The sequence below is a fragment of the Orbicella faveolata genome, unplaced genomic scaffold (assembly GCF_042242905.1).
Source record: "Orbicella faveolata isolate gen_17 unplaced genomic scaffold, um_ofav_v1 contig_14, whole genome shotgun sequence".
NCBI classification, from domain to species: domain Eukaryota; kingdom Metazoa; phylum Cnidaria; class Anthozoa; order Scleractinia; family Merulinidae; genus Orbicella; species Orbicella faveolata.
This window is the reverse complement of record NW_028301541.1, coordinates 22,093,063-22,112,500: the sequence shown is the minus strand read 5'-3', so window position 1 is coordinate 22,112,500 and position 19,438 is coordinate 22,093,063. Positions and strand designations below refer to the sequence as shown.

Genomic DNA, 19,438 nt, shown 5'->3' with positions numbered 1-19,438 from the left:
AGTGTTGTATCCGTCTCATTAACGTAAAGTCCTTCGTTACCACCATTTGGTTGTTGAAACTCAGATGAACCTAAGCCGGTTGGAACTTTGGACTCCAGATGACTAGAACGTCGTGAGCAGGTAGGAATTCCACTGGCGTCTAAAATTTCTGGATTATCATTTACGAAACTGGATAACTGCGCATGTCTCGAACAATTCAACCCGTTCTGAAGAGGCTCAAACACATTCGCCTCTAGATCTTTGTTGGCAACACGTTTTCACTGGCACATGTTAGATTATCTTCAGACCGCATCTTTGACTTGTTAAAAATGCGGTAAAATGTCGTTTTAGGGATCTTTGCGTTAGGTTGGGAAAGATAGTTTCCATAATGTCCACTCTTTGCTGTGGCTTCGGATTTACTGTCCTGGAAGAACTGGAATTTGAAGAAGCCATCATATCAAGGACCTCATACATGGTCGAAACTAGATAATAAATTGAAAGGCTCCTCGAAAATTGAATCTTTTAAAAAGAACATGGGGAAAAAAGACCGTGCCTAACGTCACTCTTAAACAACAACAATAGCTGCTGTAACTTTTGCAATTCTTAAAGACTACCTCTTATATACCCATTGTTTTATTGTACAGTTTATACATGCTACATATTTCAATTGTATATACATTTTTATTATTATTCCTTATTTGTAAATAATTTTAATTTTTTTCTGTTGTGTTGTGTTGTGTTGTGTCCCCAATTAGTTGTGAAAACTAAATACATTGACACATTAATAAAGCTTTTACTTTACTTACTTTATCATACAGGTCGTACAGACGGAAAAAGCGAACAGGACAGAACTTAGTAACCTCTCGTTTATGCGTCCACGACCAAAGTTCAGCGGCGTTCTTGAAAACATGCTCAGTCGTTCGGGCAGCCGCGTTTCATTTAACCGCCAACGCCTTATGTAGGCTTTGGTCGATCTCATTTCTTCACGCTGTTTTGCTTGTTTCTTACTGGCTTGAAATTGACAACGAGTGTACAAAATCTAGCCCACAGAGTTCAAAAGTTATGGGTTCAAGACATCGGAAAAGTAATTCTCGGAGCGAGGATGAAGGTAAGAGACTTTCCTTGTACACACTTGCGAGTAGGCTAGCGCTGCGCTGGAAACAGCCTTGCGCTCGCCTCCGCGAGCTTTTCTATTAAGGCAAACATAAAATAAAAGAATGCCTGTTCTCCAGGGTACAATAACATATTAACAATCGAATTGAAGTGAATATGTTTTTGATTTATTTTACCTTATTTTAATATTCATATTCATTGTCAGTCTATGTACAGAATACGTAAATGGAAGAAAGCCTTCCCTTGATAAAGAACAGCCTGAGGTGTCATTTTAACGTTGAACTTTACATGTGCCGAACCTAATGGCCCCAGTTAAGTACCGGTACATAATGAGATCGACGTTTGAATCAATTAAGTTCGACAGATGTTATCTGGGTCGACCTGGGAATTAAGTTCGACATGGTCAGTCGGTCAGTTCGACTACGGAGCGACTCCGATTCAGACGTCGAACTTTTCATGTACCTAACCCAATACATACATTACAAATACATCAAATAAATAAATTTTACCCAGAGATCTGGACATTTCCTACGTTTGTCATGCGCACACACCTTGTTTTGATCATTTGGAATAAAAAAGCAGGAAGAGCTGGACGATATGCGTTACTATTGCTTCAAGAGCATGAAATATACTTGCCTGATGTGCATAAACCACTTCTGCATGCAGTGTTCCTTGTTTGAAAACAATGAGACTGTAGCAGGTTGGAAAGCAGCCAGTTCGGTGGCGTACTGCAGGTGACAAAATAAATGAATCTTGAAGAAACCAACAACAGGAACGAACTAGACGGGGAATTGCGATGTTCCTTTGGGAATAAGCAATAATATCAGGCAAACCAAATTCAAAAATCATCTTCGGTTGTTTAATGCTGATAGCATCTGGGTCGCCTTCTTCAACTAGTTCTACCCTCCTTTATCGCACTTGCAAGAAAAGCAAGCTCTTCATTTTCACAATTTGTCTTTCCCACATTTTTCTGCCATTTTGGTCAGCAATAACCGTCCTTTGCAGTAGTGACTCTTTTATTTTTGCAATTAAGTTTGATTAAATTAGGTTTGATGTTTGAATCAACTGCTGAACTTAATTATTCGGGTCAATCCAAATTGGTATTTGGTTCGGCACATGTAAAGTTCGACGTTTGAACCGGGCCTAAGGATAATGCTGGGAACACATTGTTCACAGGGGCAAAAACGATACCCTATTAAGGATTGAGAACCTCAAAAACCAAACACTATCCTGTGGCACATACCTAAATAGCCCATATATGGAAGTGTAACCACAGGCACACTCTTCACAGCAAGCCTTGTTAAGCCAGTCAAGGAATAAGCAATCCACTTTAGTCTCGCCAGGTACTAGCCATCAAAGACCAAGATCTCTGGACAGTAATCCAGAAGCAGAATTGGATCTAATGATCCAGCAGCAGGAAGCTAGAAAACTTGCAGAAACTTATGTGCCAGTAAGACAGCAACAATCTCCTGCACAGCAACTGCGGCCAACCTAGCCATCAGCAGACAAATCTGTTCAAAAACAGCCAATGGGAAGGCATCAATTTACTTCAATATTTGGACAGCCAGTGAACACCTCCAGACCAGCTACAGGAATGAAGAGACCCAGGCAACAACCACTGAATCAAGCTATCGACGAGTCTGAAGATGATGAAGATTTTGTGTGTTCCAAGTGCAAGAAGCTTAAACAAGAAAATGATCAATTGAAAAGAAACTTGGAGGAAATTTTACAAAATAAAGGTATGGTAATGTGTTCTGTTGTAGTAGCAACTGCATGTAATAAGTACCTGCAGCATTTGTAGATCAAGATATGTGATCTCACAGTCACCAGACAAACAAGTCAGTGATGCAGACCCAATTAAATCAACCACTTTAAACTCTCTTATAACAAGGCGATTTTAAAACAGTTGATTTAATTGGGTAGACTTCAAATTACTTTGGTTAAAATCTAGGGAATCAATCAATCAAATTATGTTCCAGAGCCACCTCTTCCACATGCACAGGTCCCATGGGCTGAGAGGGGCAGGTACTCTGGGGACAAGAATGACTTTCACTATACGAACAGATGGTAAAAACCTTCCCGCAAATCAAGCTAGCCTAGTGGGATAATTGGAAGCAGACTAAGCTAAAGAGGCACTTGTCAAGCAATACAGTGACTGCAAGTCTTGTGTAATTGTTGGAGATGCTTTTATAAGCTAAGTACATAGTCAAAGAGAAAGATAATTTCCCATTAACTTTTGCAGTTTCTGAGCCACCAAGACCTGGAAAGGTCCATCCACTGAATGCTTGCCGTTTTCAGGTAATAGTCATAATTTTTTTTCATAAGTTTGCATTTCCACCTGCTATCTCTAATTAATAATTCACTATTAATTAACTGCCCTTTAATTTGTATAATTGCTTTATTTGGAGATGGTAGAACTCATCCCAGGTTCATGTGTGTTTGTTTATGCTAACACAATCAAGCAGGCCTCCAGACGAGCATCAGGTACTGGCTGTGCAGCATGCCTGCTGAATGCCTTTTACACAAATGAGGAATTGAAAGGCAAAAACCTTACTGGAGCAAATGGAAAATCAGCGATTGATCCAGACATTCTAAACAGCATAATTGGTAAGCATAAATTTAAAGATGTACAAGTTTATTGCAATTTTGTGAACCACAAGTAAGTTATTGACCCAAATGATACAGTCAATCAATTTTTTCATTTCATTATAGCCTAACAAATCCAGTAAACCCTGTGCCATTCAATGCACAAGCAGTTAAATACAACCAATTGCAGTACAGCTGCACATTTGCAAGATCATTACAGCAATCAAATCAACAGAGTGCAATAATACAACAATCTGGGCAGAGCTGAAACTTTTTTTGACCCCTTAAAGATACAAAAAAATGACTAAATATAGAGTATATATTTCTATAATGTCTCTGTGTGCAACCCTAAATGAGACCTTGACAGCTAAAAAATTGGCATTTTGCCTGGAACATCCAAAGTGAGGCCAAAAATCCAAAATTTAAACCGCTAAATGGGACCCCCACACCACCCCCCCCCCCCCCAGGAATAGTAGTCTACATTTATTTTAGTTTTAATTATTTAATTGATGGGTATTAATTGTTAACTGTTAATGCATGTACTTCTTGCCAAGCAACGTAATGTGAGTAACTATCCCTCATCCTGCCATAAATCTTAAAGCTACAAAACATTTTTGTCTCATTGATTCAAAATAGGATTTACACTGAAGAAGTACCAGGGATGCACTGAATCTGCCATCAAGATAAGTCCCCATAACAAGCTCACCACACTCAACTCCCGTAAGGGAGTTTAACATGGATGAAGTCAAGGGCTTCTGATAGGGTGTGGAAAAAAATGGGAAATTATGTGACATTTTCAGTGCAAATTATGCGGCAAGAAGAGTCTGTTGTGCGGCAAATTATGCATTTTTTTCTGGGGTCATTTCAAATTGTTTTACCAGGTTTGCTCGTGAATTGTGCAATCGGATGCGATTTCAGGCCGATTATGCCAAATCGCACCATTGAGTGATATCAGAAGCCCTGATGAACTAGCAGAGGTTTATTCTTTTGTAAACCTTGATCACCTTAACATACAACTTAATAATTATGTTCAAAGATTGATTTTCTCTTCATTTTAATTTAACTTTCTCTTTTTACAACTTCTGTTGTAAAGGTAATTTCTACCTGAATTTACTCTTATAACTTGTTTTATTATTGAAATTAAGAATGAATATTGTATCCGGATGCATATCTATTTGTAACTCACTGTATATTGAAGGACATTTGTAACTTACTTTTGACTCTTTAGAGACTTCAGAATGTTGTCAATTATAAGTGAGACAGTTTTAATATTACTGTCATTAAACTGCGGCAGTTAAACAAGTCATTTCTCTGTTTTCGTAACTGTCATAGAGATTGAGGTCTAACATTAGCAGGACAGGAAATCTGTACAGCGGAGTCTTGACCAAGGTTGTGATGAGTTCAGACCGAATGCAGTGCAGCTCAGGTTCTCTCTGTGTCATCTTAAGTGAACAACTAATGTGGCTATGATCAGATCCTAAATAAATTAACACAGCCTTTTTTGGGAAATAAATGCAGCCACAGTAACATTTTCTGGAAAAAGAAGTGCACTTTTTCCACTATACCTTTATAATATGGGTGCTTCTTAGTACTTACAATCTAGATCTGTATGTATATCTGAAATGATTGAAGGTGGCTGATAACAGTTTTCAGCATTTTCCAGCCTTTATTATACTTTGGGTCTACAGTACTTCAACTATCAGTTGCTATTGCAGTAATGGTATAAAGTAAATAATGTCATGATACAACTGTACTTTTGGCAAAGTTAAAAAAATTCTATCATGAGTGGTACAGAGCCATCTTAAATTTTCAGAAAATTAACGTGGCTCTGTACCCCTCAGATAGAACATTTTTTAATGTTGCCAAAAGTTGTATCATGACATGCTGATCATAACTCAATCATAAAAAATGGGGGTCAAGGAACTCATTTTTGAGTTATTAGCACTGAAAGCTATAATTAAGGGTGTTTTTAACAGGTTATACTATTGCTATGGTAACCACTAATGTCAAGAAAATGATCAGAAGTTGTTGACCAATTTGTTTCATACCATTTCTGCAATAGCAACTGATAAAGAGTTATAGTACTGACCCATCAAAGTATAAGGGCTGGAAAATGCTGACAACCATTATCGCAGCCACCTTAAGCCAAAGGCAACTACAGGCTGTTTAGTTTTGTATACAAAAAGTATACAATATGGACCATTTCCATTAATTTTTTGAACTGAATGTATACAAAATGTATACACATCTAACACTATGTATACAAAAAGTGTGCATCACAACGTTAATGTTTTGTACACAAAAAGTATACATCATGTACAAATTAAAATTTCTATACATTATGTATACATGGTAATAGATGTCCAACAGTAGCAATTAAATGAAAGAATGAAAGATGCGAATGCAGCCATAACACTACTGGAAAAATGACCTGAAAAAATCTTCAGGCTCTGAACGGAAAAAATCTTCAAGCTCTGATCCCGTTCAGAGCCTGAAGATTTTTTCAGGTCATTTTTCCAGTAGTGTTATGGCTACATTCGCATTTTTCATTCTTTCATTATGTATACAATGGAGTTCCAAATTCATAGTCCAAAATGTATACATTGAATGTACAAAATGTATATCTCACAAAGGTGCAAAATGTATACATTGTAATGTACACTTTAGTGTTGAAATCTAGATACATTTTGTATAATTCTTTATTTTAGCGCGTGCCTTCAGAACAGAACAGAATCTATGGAGTACAAGCGTCCACCAGAATACGAAGAGACAAATCAACGAACTTCTCTGCTTGAAACTTGGACGTGACCTCAGGAGAATACTCCACAGTCCAATATAATCGATCATTTATGGTAAAAATGTTGTGGCCGATGGCGTAATTAATCTTTGCGCTCTGCATGGCTAGATGGGAACCAGCAAATCTGTAAGGAAATTTTCCTTCTGGATCAATTGACAGGGAACCAAGATTTGTCAAATTGAACAGTTCTCTGTAAAGTCCATGGTCGGCATTAAAGCGGGACAAAGCACAAACTGTTTCTGGATTAACACACTGAAAAAGTTTCAAAAGATTGCGGTGACTTCCTAAATGGCGGATTCTGCTGTGAATTTCGCGAGTACAGGAGCATGCGAAATCCCAAAAAACTTTCCCGTGTCGACACGCTGGAAGAATGTACTTTAATCTGAAGTGAATCAAAAGTGACGTATACTCCAAATTCTTGGCTTTCGATCTTTGGTTGACATTCTTTTCTCACGTTAACGGTGTAAGCACTATCTATCACCAACGGATTCTTGAAGTCTTTATTACTTCCCTCAAAAAGCAGCTGTGATATTGCTAAATGTGTTGCAGCCATAATGGCGCCGTGAACAGTACATTTGTTAGCCTTGCTGCATCTTATTAGAGCTGTTGTTTCTTCCTTTGTCATGTTTCGAGGCACAACATACGTCTTTTGAGGCACGGAGTGACTAGAAATCCGCGAATGAAACTTCGATAAATACGGATTTCTTGGCTTAGGACTACACAAAGCTACTTTAAGTTTGCGCGAATTGAAAGCTGCAGCAGTCGAAATCTTTTCCCAGATACTTGGACCGCTGCCTATTAAATGTTGCATTGTGTCTTCGAGCACTGGGCGAAATGGCAAACTTTTCACTACAACTGGCTCACCATAGTACAGCAAGCCCACAAATTCGACCAGTTTCTTCAGAAATTCAAAAATAGATAGCGCATCACTGATCATGTGGTGAAACGTAAAAAGAAGCGTGTTTTTGTAGAGTGTTTCCTTGTGGTCACAAGTCAGTTGCGCTGTCTCTTTAAGTAGCGTCACTCGCCACAAAGGCCCTCGTCCTGTGTCTAAAGGCATACCATTAATTTGCTTCTCAAAAGCATGTAGCCATTCTCCCGAGTTAACATCCTCCAGTCGTTGAAAGTCTAAACTGCCCTGTGGGATTTCCATCGCTTCAAAATATGGCTGGCTGAATCTGCTCTCAACAACTCGCATTCGTAGCAAGGGATATTGATCTAAAAGCAGTAACAAGGCATTCTTTACGTGGACGTGGTCAAGCTTCACTTTAGATTCCAGAAACAATACCGTGTGAATATTACCAGTGTTGTTGACTTTAGCGCTCGTCAAGAAGAATTTCTCATAGGAACCCAACCTCCGTGAAAGCGTTTCAGCTGCTGTGATCGCGGGGCGGTTGTGATCCACGGTTTTGTAGTGAAGATAGAGACATACAGCTAAAATAAGCAGTGCAATTGAACTTGTTAACACTGAAAGCGGCGAGAAAAGTTGTATCGTCCACGTCATTGCTCTGCTGATTTTTCAACTTTTGTGTCTTTTGTACCGAGTCAAAGCTGCTGCTGAAAACAAACGTGTTGATGCTGTTATAAATACAAATCTGAAAGGAATTGTTGTTTACAACTGCCGATGGATCGATGAAATAAGAAATGAACTTTGAAACATCAATAGGCGGTTTTAGATTGCGTAGGGAGCTGGGGGAGAGTTTTAACCAATCGATAAATTGACACCGTAACATAAAAGATCATGTGGAGATTAACATGGAATCAGAGCTGTTTTTTTTCCTTTTCTGGCGAACGGGGAAAGGAAATAAAGAACGCTTGATAAATGCATTTACTTCACGAGTCGCATGCCACCCCTTCGTAGTTTTCAGCCCCGGCCAAACGATCGCAACGGGAGAATAAAGCGTCATAAGTTTCGCGCGAAGCATAACAGAGTCTCGAGCGATGCGATAGCGGATCATCCTGATCACAGGCGGCCCAAGCTCACAATGCGAGGAGTTTTATTTTTTTTTTAATCTTTATGCGAACGTTCAGCGCGCGAAACGTGACACGGTTACCGCCGACATCTACTATTACATAACGATCGAGTTTGGTTACGCGAAACGTGACCTTCGCATTGCAGTATGTGGTGGTGTTGTGTTACAACGGTTTGAATTTATAAAGGTTTGTATGGGGAAAAACGGTAATCATTGTTGAAGCATTGTTGTGAGCATTGTTAAAACTTTCACGGACAACCCAACAATTAGACTGAGATTGCCGGTGTGAACGAAGCACTTTTTTTCAAAATTTGTAAACACGTCTAGTCGTTGCTTTGATTAGCTTGTCACAACAATGCTCCGTCGGCGGCCTGGACAAAAATCTTCCCAGGGGACCGTGGAGCAAAGTACCTGGCTTGTCGAGAACTGTGCGCTCCCTTCCCCTGGTCAGGGTCAATTTGTTAGCCCGGCATTCCGCTCGGGTTTCGAATGTGTCCACAAATGGTCCCGGCAGCATGATCACTGATTCCTGATGGTTAGCTTTCTTCGATTCAGAGCTTTGTATCGTGCGCTGTGGAGATGAATTTGGCTTGGAATTTAACTGCAAGGGTGCGCTTAAACCTGTACTATGATTCTGCGGAGGAATTGGGGCGGCTGGCGGGATTTCAGTGTTTTTTTTTCGCTTCGAGCGGGGGTCAGTCCAGAATCGAGTGTGTAGCCTTTACTCTTTCTTAGTAGAGGAAAACCAAAAAGCGACAACTTGCTTAAAAGGCTTCGGATCGAGCTGAGAAGCGAGATGACAATGGAAAAGACAACAAGGCATTGAGGTGAGTCATTTTTATTGCAAAAATACCAAAATTTCAGCTATAATGTCGATTTCCGTTTTTCCCCATACAAACCTTTATAAATTCAAACCGTTGTAACACAACACCACCACATACTGCAAGGCGAAGGTCACGTTTCGCGTAACCAAACTCGGTCGTTATGTAATAGTAGATGTCGGCGGTAACCGTGTCACGTTTCGCGCGCTGAACGTTCGCATAAAGATTTAAAAAAAAAAAACTCGCATTGTGAGCTTGGGCGACCTGTGTCCTGATTATCAATGTTAAATTGGGTTGACCACAGGCAGCCCAAACTCCCAATATTATCCTTTTTTTTTTTTCCTTTTTATGCGAACGTTCAGGCTAACGTGACATGACATGTACTATTACATAACGACCGAATTTGACCACGCCAAACATGACTCTCGCCTTGCAGCATATGGAAGTGTTGTGTTACAACGGTTTGAATTTATAAAGGTTTGTATGGGAATGCAACGGCTTTGCTTGAAAAGCCAATTATTCTTATATTTTGTGAATAAAATCTACTTACCCTGTTGCTGTGTTGTATTCTTTGTTGTTTGCCAGCTCCTCGGGCCGATCTAACGCGATTTGGGCGAGTTATCGTTCTGTGGGTTTCCGGGAACTGATTTCCGGAGTGCCCACCGCTCGAAGCGAATAAATCCACTGAAAATAACCCTGCCGGCTCAATTCCTCCGTAGAATCGAAGAAGAGATGTTGAAGTTCCATGTCAGTTCACTCGCTACGTGATTCCGTCCACAACGCCTTCGCAACGATACATTTATTTCGAGATTGCTTCGCTCGCAAATTCGAAAACAGCCGCGTCACAAAAGTTAGGACACTTTCGCGGTGTTGGGTAACTATAATTAGTATCACCCAACTAGTGGACTAATGCAAATCCTGCATTTTAATTGGCTACGCTACTAGAGGACCATTAGCAATAGTCCTCGAGTAGCGAAATTGGCGCAATCGAGCGTGACGCTTTCTTTCGGTTTATTCCCAAATAAATATTTTTTCAACTTGCATTTGCTAACTTTATTATTGCCTTTTCTGTCCGACTAGTTGGGTGATACTAAAACAATTAAACCCTTCGCCCTTAAGGGCCACGGGTCAATAGCCCATTCGGCTTCGCCTCATGGGCTATTGACCCGTAGCCCTTGCGGGCTATGGGTCTAATTGTTAATTAGCCCTACCGGTGGTAATCAGCAACGATTTGTCAACAGTCAAACCAAAATGCTCCCCGGGTACCCTTGTTCTTTATTCGTCAAACCCATAAAGGGAGTGCCTGGTTACCCGGGGAGCATTTTGGTTTGACCGTTGACAAAGTACCATTTCGCAAAGTACTGTTTCGTTTCGTTTCGTTTCGTGTCGCAAAGTACCGTAAGCCGGGCACATCATGTTGTATAAAGACCGTGCTATGGCAAAATTTTTATAGGTCATAGGTCTGCTTGATTTCCGCTGTTAGCTGCATGTCGTTTCACCTCTGTAATTTGCCATGTGTTTATGCATTTTTGAGGCTCATTTGTATTGTAATTTTTTTAAAGTCTCCAAGTATTTGCTTTCGGAGGAAAAAATATGAGATTTACCGTGAAAATGTTGCTTACTTGCATTCTATATTGTGACGCCGGGCCCGGCTGTGATTAGAACTGTTTGCAAGTAAAAATTTGTCCTCGTAGTCCTTGTACCTTTTTCCTCGGAGACGCCGTAGCCTTACTTCAAGTAAGCTATACGTTTCTTTGGAGACATTCTTATATTTCTTGCAGCTATCTGATCGAGCTTATGTTTCTCGAGGTTGGTGTATAGGTTTATTCCTCCTTTAGGTCGTTCTGGCACCACATGATTCAAAGTTAGTTGTTTACGCGCAACTCTCGATTGTTTTGCGTGTTGTATATGCCATTGTTCGGCTTAAATAAACATTCACAAAGTCGAGAGCAATCGCCAGAGCACGACGCGTTTGTCGGTTTGAGTACGGAAGCAACCTTCTTAGGTATTCCTCTTGTGGACGACATCGACTGAAGAATAACCTCTGCTTGCGAAATTCGTCCGACAACTGCATTTGGTCTTTCGTAAACATAACGCTAGCGTTTGAGCAATCGGTTCATGTTACTCCCGCAAAAACTAGTTGATTTGAATTAGTTAATTCAGTTGGTTAATTAGATTATTTTTGACAAGTGTGAATGTCCTCAAAAACATGAGAAGAGTCTGCAGTCTGTTTTTCTTCTCGTGCGTACCGGGCCCATATCTCGTCCCATTCGCCCTTCTTGGGGCTCGTCAGCACTGTGTAGCGAAGATATGTAACGCCAGCCTAACAGCCAACGCACATAAATTGCAAAATGAGAAACTGTTAGGGGTAAATTCCGACAGGCGACATGGCCTTGAAAAGGCGGCATGAGAACAATGAATTGGCGACGAACGACAGACTACTCCAGCGAAATAGAGAAAGCGACACCAAGATAGACCGACAACGAATTTCGAAACTGAGAATGCATCGATTGTTTTAAACGTCTGAGTCGAAGTGAAGACGCATTTCCAGAGTTTTAAATGTGTTTTCCTCTCTCACGCGCGATGTCGACGGGTCGTGAAACCCAGGCTTTCTTATATATGAGGCCCTGTTAGGGGGGGTACCCATGTCCCCTGTCTGAAATTCGCCACCAGCCATGTCGGCATTTCGCAAGATTCCTATGTCGCCTGTCGGAATTTCGTCTCAGAGGAGTTGTGTCAGGAAATTTGGCCTTTTTCGATTAAAACGAAGCTACATGTATAACACATGTATAACACATGCATAACCCTTATCTTCTGCTGAAGACGAGAAGACCCTGTCTCTCTTTTCCTTCCATGATGCCATTTGTTGATAATACAGCTTCATATTCTTTCACTGGTGACCCACTAATAAAAATATGCAGCAGACGGTCGAAGATCTCTTTCCTTTGTCCTTAAGCGTGTTTTTAGGCGTTTTAGGGCACTCAGCTGAGAGTGAGAAGAAATACTCAGCAATGACGGACTCGATTTATTGGACGTGGACGTTTTAGCATATATAAGAAAGCCTGGGTTTCACGACCCGTCGACATCGCGCGTGAGAGAGGAAAACACATTTAAAACTCTGGAAATGCGTCTTCACTTCGACTGAGACGTTTAAAACAATCGATGCCTTCTCAGTTCCGAAATTCGTTGTCGGTCTATCTTGCCATTGGTGTCGCTTTCTCTATTTCGCTGGAGTAGTCTGTCGTTCGTCGCCAATTCATAGCCCTCATGTCGCCTTTTCAAGGCCATGTCGCTTGTCGGAATTTAACCCTAACAGGTCTCAATATATGCTAAAACGTCCACGTCCAATAAATCGAGTCCGTCATTGCTGAGTATTTTTTCTCACTCTCAGCTGAGTGCCCTAAAACGCCTAGCGAATTTCAGACAGGGGACATGGGTACACCCCTAACAGAGCCTCCAAAATGACCCGTTCACTATATCAAGTTCCGTACTTTGAACTCACTTGCGCCCTGAAACACACGTTGCCACACCACATGTTTCGGGGCGCAAGGAGACAAAGTGTCATGAATGTTGGAATGTTGTAAGGTTGATAAACAATCAGGTCTGCGAGATACGGTATTAACTCTCGACATGTCAACCTCGACCCTCGACATTTCATCCCCCACCCTCGACGTGGCGCCCTCCGGCGACATGGCACTTTCGACCCTCGACCCTCAAGAAAAAGGAAGACTCTGTATTGAACGGTCTTGAATCAGTTGGGAACAGCACCCTGCTAGCAGAGCCACTTCGATCTTTCCTATCTATACCTGGGCATAACTATCTAAGCAAAATCGAAGCGCCATGAAATAATCCCTCGAGTTTGGACTCGAGTTCGAGTTCGAGTTATAAGAAATATGTTGGAACAATATAGTTATTCTTCTTTATTTACCAAAAAATAGTTAGATACAGGTACAGTGTGACAACCTGCCGTCCACTTAAACTAAAAGCTTAAAAATTAATTGTAACAATTAACATTGTTAATGTTTTTAAATTCATTGAATCACTTAATCTTGCAGTCTCGAGTACTGTCATTAAATGTCAACAAAAAATAAAAATTGAGTCAATATTAACTACTGTTAAGTAAACTCCGTGCTTATTTTATGTTAACCGGCCTTGCTAATTAACCATTTCATTCTATTAACTATGCTTAGATATGCAACGATTACAGAAAGATTGCAGCGGCTGTAGCGATAATATGCAAACCAGACAAGATTTTATTCATTACTTAATTTTTGTTGATTTTACAAGGTGTAACTTTTGTCTTTTCAAAAACCTATAATTTTTGAGCGGTTTCGGCAAGACTCTCAAGGTACCTAAAACAAAACTAGTTTCACGATGGTTATTTGAGAGCACTTGAGAATGTAGAAGCTCAAATTCCTGGCGTGTCATTATCTTCTTTGTTGGTAAAAAAGTTATTTTTATCTCATTGATGTACACATATACTTCGTATCATTCGCTTCTTAAATATATGACAAAAAAAAAAAAAAACACAAAAGCAAAAACAAAAACAAAACAAAACAAAACATCAAAACCACTCATAAGACTTTTGATGTATATATTGTCATAAACAACTCGCGGAGGCATGTACTGGCTGGACATAAACAAACGAACAGTTGTGGTAAGCGTCTTTGAATTCGCTTACAAAACGCATTCTTCAAATCCCTTTATTAAATTTTCTGTTCATGCAAAGTCCTCCCATGCGCGATTCGATCCTTTACTGATTTTTGCTATATGCGTGCATTGGCAGTCACGGTTAACTTAGTTCAAATCGCTTATCGAAAGTCTTCAAGACAAATCAAATCAAAATTCTTTCTTGATGCACACAGACAAACATTAGCTGACCTGCAACTGAAGAGAAAGCTGACTATTACAAAGGTCATAGGTTTAAGTCTTAGTCCATTGGCTCTTCGTCGGCCTTTGTTCGTTTTGTTTTGATGGCCCGTTTCGTATGTTTAGTCGTTTCGTGCCTTCAGAACAGAACAGAATCTATGGAGTACAAGCGTCCACCAGAATACGAAGAGACAAATCAACGAACTTCTCTGCTTGAAACTTGGACGTGACCTCAGGGGAATACTCCACAGTCCAATATAATCGATCATTTACGGTAAAAATGTTGTGGCCGATGGCGTAATTAATCTTTGCGCACTGCACGGCTAGATGGGAACCAGCAAATCTGTAAGGAAATTTTCCTTCTGGATCAATTGACAGGGAACCAAGATTTGTCAAATTGAACAGTTCTCTGTAAATTCCATGGTCGGCATCAAAGCGGGACAAAGCACAAACTGTTTCTGGATTAACACACTGAAAAAGTTTCAGAACATTGCGGTGACTTCCTAAATGGCGGATTCTGCTGTGAATTTCGCGAGTACAGGAGCATGCGAAATCCCAAAAACTTTCCCGTGTCGACACGCTGGAAGAATGTACTTTAATCTGAAGTGAATCAAAAGTGACGTATACTCCAAATTCTTGGCTTTCGATCTTTGGTTGACATTCTTTTCTCACGTTAACGGTGTAAGCACTATCTATCACCAACGGATTCTTGAAGTCTTTATTACTTCCCTCAAAAAGCAGCTGTGATATTGCTAAATGTGTTGCAGCCATAATGGCGCCGTGAACAGTACATTTGTTAGCCCTGCTGCATCTTATTAGAGCTGTTGTTTCTTCCTTTGTCATGCTTCGAGGCACAACATACGTCTTTTGAGGCACGGAGTGACTAGAAATTCGCGAATGAAACTTCGATAAATACGGATTTCTTAGCTTAGGACTGCACAAAGCTACTTTAAGTTTGCGCCAATTGAAAGCTGCAGCAGTCGAAATCTTTTCCCAGATACTTGGACCGCTGCCTATTAAATGTTGCATTGTGTCTTCGAGCACTGGGCGAAACGGCAAACTTTTCACTACAGCTGGCTCACCATGGTACAGCAAGCCCACAAATTCGACCAGTTTCTTCAGAAATTCAAAAATAGATAGCGCATCACTGATCATGTGGTGAAACGTAAAAAGAAGCGTGTTTTTGTAGAGTGTTTCCTTGTGGTCACAAGTCAGTTGCGCTGTCTCTTTAAGTAGCGTCACTCGCCACAAAGGCCCTCGTCCTGTGTCTAAAGGCATGCCATTAATTTGGTTCTCAAAAGCACGTAGCCATTCTCCCGAGTTAACATCCTCAAGTCGTTGAAAGTCTAAACTGCCCTCTGGGTTTTCCATCGCTTCAAAATATGGCTGGCTGAATCTGCTCTCAACAACTCGCATTCGTAGCAAGGGATATTGATCTAAAAGCAGTAACAAGGCATTCTTTACGTGGACGTGGTCAAGCTTCACTTTAGATTCTAGAAACAATACCGTGTGAATATTACCAGTGTTGTTGACTTTAGCGCTCGTCAAGAAGAATTTCTCGTAGGAACCCAACCTCCGTGAAAGCTTTTCAGCTGCTGTGATCGCGGGGCGGTTGTGATCCACGGTTTTGTAGTGAAGATAGAGACATACAGCTAAAATGAGCAGTGCAATTGAACTTGTTAACACTGAAAGCGGCGGGAAAAGCTGTATCGTCCACATCATTGCTCTGCTGATTTTTCAACTTTTGTGTCTTCTTTTGTACCGAGTCAAAGCTGCTGCTGAAAACAAACGTGTTGATGCTGTTATAAATGCAAATCTGAGAGGAATTGTTGTTTAGAACTCCCGATGGACTGATGAAACAAGAAATGAACTTTGAAACAGCAATAGGCGGTTTTAAATTGCGTAGGGAGCTGGGGGAGAGTTTTAACCAATCGATAAATTGACGCCGTAACATAAAAGATCATGTGGAGATTAACATGGAATCAGACCTGTTTTTTTCGTTTTTTTGGCGAACGGGGAAAGGAAATAAAGAACGCTTGATAAATGCATTTACTTCACGAGTCGCATGCCACCCCTTCGTAGTTTTCAGCCCCGGCCAAACGATCGCAACGGGAAAATAAAGCGTGATAAGTTTCGCGCGAAGCATAACAAAGAGTCTCGAGCGATGCAATAGCGGATCATCCTGATTATCAATGTAAAATTGGGTTGACCACAGGCGGCCCAAGCTCTCAATGTTATCCTTTTTTTCCCTTTTTATGCGAACGTTCAGGCTAACGTGACATATGACATGTACTATTACATGACGACCGAATTTGACCACGCGAAACATGACTCTCGCCTTGCAGCATATGGAGGTGTTGTGTTACAACGGTTTGAATTTATAAAGGTTTGTATGGGAATGCAACGGCTTTGCTTGAAAAGCCAATTATTCTTATATTTTGTGAATAAAATCTACTTACCCTGTTGCTGTGTTGTATTCTTTGTTATTTGCCAGCTCCTCGGGCCGATCTAACGCGATTTCGGCGAGTTATCGTTCTGTGGGTTTCCACTACTAAAAGAAAGACAAGGCCGGACACTGATTTCCGGAGTACCCGCCGCTCGAAGCGAATAAATCCACTGAAAATAACCCTGCCGGCTCAATTCCTCCGTAGAATCGAAGAAGAGATGTTGAAGTTCCATGTCAGTTCACTCGCTACGCGATTCCGTCCACAACGCCTTCGGAACGATACATTTATTTCGAGATTGCTTCGCTCGCAAATTCGAAAACAGCCGCGTTACAAATAGTCTCCTCCGCAGCCGTTTTTTGGGATGTCACGCAACGCTCCCCCAAAGAAACGGCTGCTCACATCCGAACAACATTCTTTTCCTTTTGTGTTTGTGGTATGTTTGCGCTCTGTTGAACAGACCAATCACATAATAGCAAAGTGAGAATGACATAAGTTTTCGCGCGAACAGGCCTGCGGTGCGAACACGCGAGGGATTTCTGTCTTTTGTTTCACGCCGCACGTCGCCAAAATAGGCGGTGTTCGCGGGCTACCATCATGACAGACGAAAAAAGGTAAATGAAAGTCCTAACTGCAACTGCTTCATGTGCTCATCGCTATGTTCAGCTAATGAGAGAATATATATTTTCGGGAAATGTCAAATTGTAAGCGTCAATCAAGGGCGAAACGCTTCCTATAGATTTAAATCAGGAGGAAAGAGGACAAAGAGCGGCATTCAGAACTCGCTGTCAACAAATCGAGCGAAGCTACTTGATTTTCTGATTCCTTTATTAAGTTAAAATAGATATCTTCCTTCTCGACAATAATTTTTTGAGTTGAAAGCTTCTAATAAGTAGCTTGAACTTTGAAGAGTCTTCAGCTACAGAGAAAGCTCGTTCAAGCGTCGCCGGTATTTTTCGGCGTCCCTGAACAAAAGCCGGAAATCTGTACGTTCATTTGTGACGTCTCTCACGACGGGATACAGAGATAAAAAACATTCTTTGATTGGACAAGTTTCAAAGGGCGAATTTGGCGCGAAAACGTTCTTGAAAATGGAACGGAAGTGGTAATTGGCTAATTTCGTGAAAGGAATGTTGTTCGGATGTGAGCAGCCGTTTCTTTGGGGGGAGCGTTGCGTGACATCCCATCAAACGGCTGCGGAGGAGACTACGTTACAAAAGTTAGGACACTTTCGCAGTGTTGGGTAACTATAATTAGCCCGACCGGGGGTAGCTAGTCAGCAACGATTTGTCAACAGTCAAACCAAAATGCTCCCCGGGTACCCTGGTGCTTTATTTGTCAAACGCATAAAGGGAGTGGAAACCCACAGAACGATAACTCGCCGAAATCGCGTTAGATCGGCCCGAGGAGCTGGCAAACAACAAAGAATACAACTCAGCAAGAGGGTTAGTAAATTTCATTCACAAAATATAAGAATAATTGGCTTTTCAAACAAAGCCGTCGCATTCCCATACAAACCTTTATAACACAACACCTCCATATGCTGCAAGGCGAGAGTCATGTTTCGCGTGGTCAAATTCGGTCGTTATGTAATAGTTCATGCCATATGTCACGTTAGCCTGAACGTTCGCATAAAAAGGAAAAAAAAAAGGATAACATTGAGAGCTTGGGCCGCCTGTGTGTGGCAACGCGTGTTTCGGGGCACAAGTGAGTTCAAAGTACGGAACTTGATTTAGTGAACGGGTCATTCATGTTTCGCAATTTATGTGCGTTGGCTGTTAGGCTGGCGTTACATATCTTCGCTACACAGTGATGACGAGCTCCAAGAAGGGCGAAACAGCTGTCCACTGTTGCAATCCTACTTTATCGGTTCTTGTCATGTTAGTGTCTCCAAACGTTTTTCACGTGGTATCAGCTTTACAGTCTATTGTTTGTCTCCATACACTTTTTTGGCTGATCGGATCTCTTGTAGATCCTACGTTGGCAGCGTTTATCGTATGTGGTCCTTTGCAGTTTCTGGTTTCTCATTTATTATATATATGGCTTTCGGGGAAATTTTTCTTGCGGGACACGGTGGGTAGTCCCGAGCGGGCAAGATAGCTCCATCTTGCCCGCTCGGGTAGCCAATCACAGCGTAGGATTTGATTCATCTTGCCCGCTCACGGAGCTGGCCATATAATAAATGTCAGTCACGGTATCGCAACCATGGGGGAAGATAGATATATACTCCGATATATGAGCTATATGGGTACGGGCCGCTGCGAAGGGTATGGTTTTCAGGCGGTTTAGTGTGGGATAGGGTATAGAAATCAGACAGTCTTGGTCTAGAATGGGGTATAGTTCACTCGAAAAGTGGCCAGTGTAGAGCTCATTTAGTGCAGAACAGGGTTTTTTTTTTTTACCAAGGGTTCTATGATGGAAGTTGAAACTCGGAAGTGACTTTGTATGATATTGGTTTAGTTAGCGTATGTTGGACTACGATAGTTACAAAGTTTCTGCATTAAAAATAGCTAGTCTGGGAGAAGGTAGCGGTTTTAGGTGTCTAGTCTAGAATAAGGTTGCAAAATCAAGCAGATCATGGTCTACTATAGGGTAAGGGTTTCGTGTCCTAGTGGCACACCCCAGCCCAAAGATTTACATAGTACCTCCCCCCGGATCGATAAGCGGTTGGCCACTCTGTTGCGACGTGTTGCGACATGTTGGGTGTTGTTGGCTAAAATTTGATCATTTTGAAACTTGGGCCAATAACATCCAATATGTTGCAACACGTTGTTGCGATCGTTTGGCTGGGGCTTGGCAACGTGTACACATGAGAAGGGAGTCTAACGAAGTCAAACACACCATCAACAACAAAAA

At 41.2% G+C, this 19,438-nt stretch overlaps 2 protein-coding genes and 1 pseudogene across 7 annotated transcripts in view; 1 reads left to right on the top strand and 2 right to left on the bottom strand.

The window, feature by feature from the left end:
- LOC110062233 (uncharacterized) overlaps positions 1-9,825 on the top strand; it is a 38,402-nt gene extending 28,577 nt beyond the window's left edge. For 2 of the 6 annotated variants that reach the window (XM_089287672.1, XM_089287671.1), the window contains exons 2-5: positions 2,427-2,831; positions 3,335-3,390; positions 3,555-3,699; positions 4,315-9,825. In XM_089287672.1, coding sequence (XP_089143798.1) covers positions 2,621-2,831; positions 3,335-3,390; positions 3,555-3,699; positions 4,315-4,412 — 510 coding nt within the window. In that variant the 5' untranslated portion in view covers positions 2,427-2,620 and the 3' untranslated portion in view covers positions 4,413-9,825. Of the gene's footprint in view, positions 1-910; positions 1,088-2,426; positions 2,832-3,334; positions 3,391-3,554; positions 3,700-4,314 lie in introns of those variants that run through there. The other 4 variants (XR_016206615.1, XR_016206614.1, XM_089287673.1 and 1 more) reach the window with 4 other exon arrangements.
- Positions 4,716-7,979, bottom strand: LOC149114512 (uncharacterized; annotated as a pseudogene).
- Positions 9,826-13,165: 3,340 nt separating the features above from the next.
- LOC110062232 (uncharacterized) lies at positions 13,166-17,774 on the bottom strand. The gene has a single exon (XM_089287661.1). It carries the CDS (start codon positions 15,858-15,860, stop codon positions 14,295-14,297), a length of 1,566 nt encoding a protein of 521 aa, XP_089143787.1. The 5' UTR covers positions 15,861-17,774; the 3' UTR covers positions 13,166-14,294.
- Between the last annotated feature and the right edge of the window lie 1,664 nt (positions 17,775-19,438).

Excerpts from the sequence above, each read along its gene's own strand:
- LOC110062232 (XM_089287661.1), bottom strand. The coding sequence starts at position 15,860 with ATGATGTGGACGATACAGCTTTTCCCGCCGCTTTCAGTGTTAACAAGT.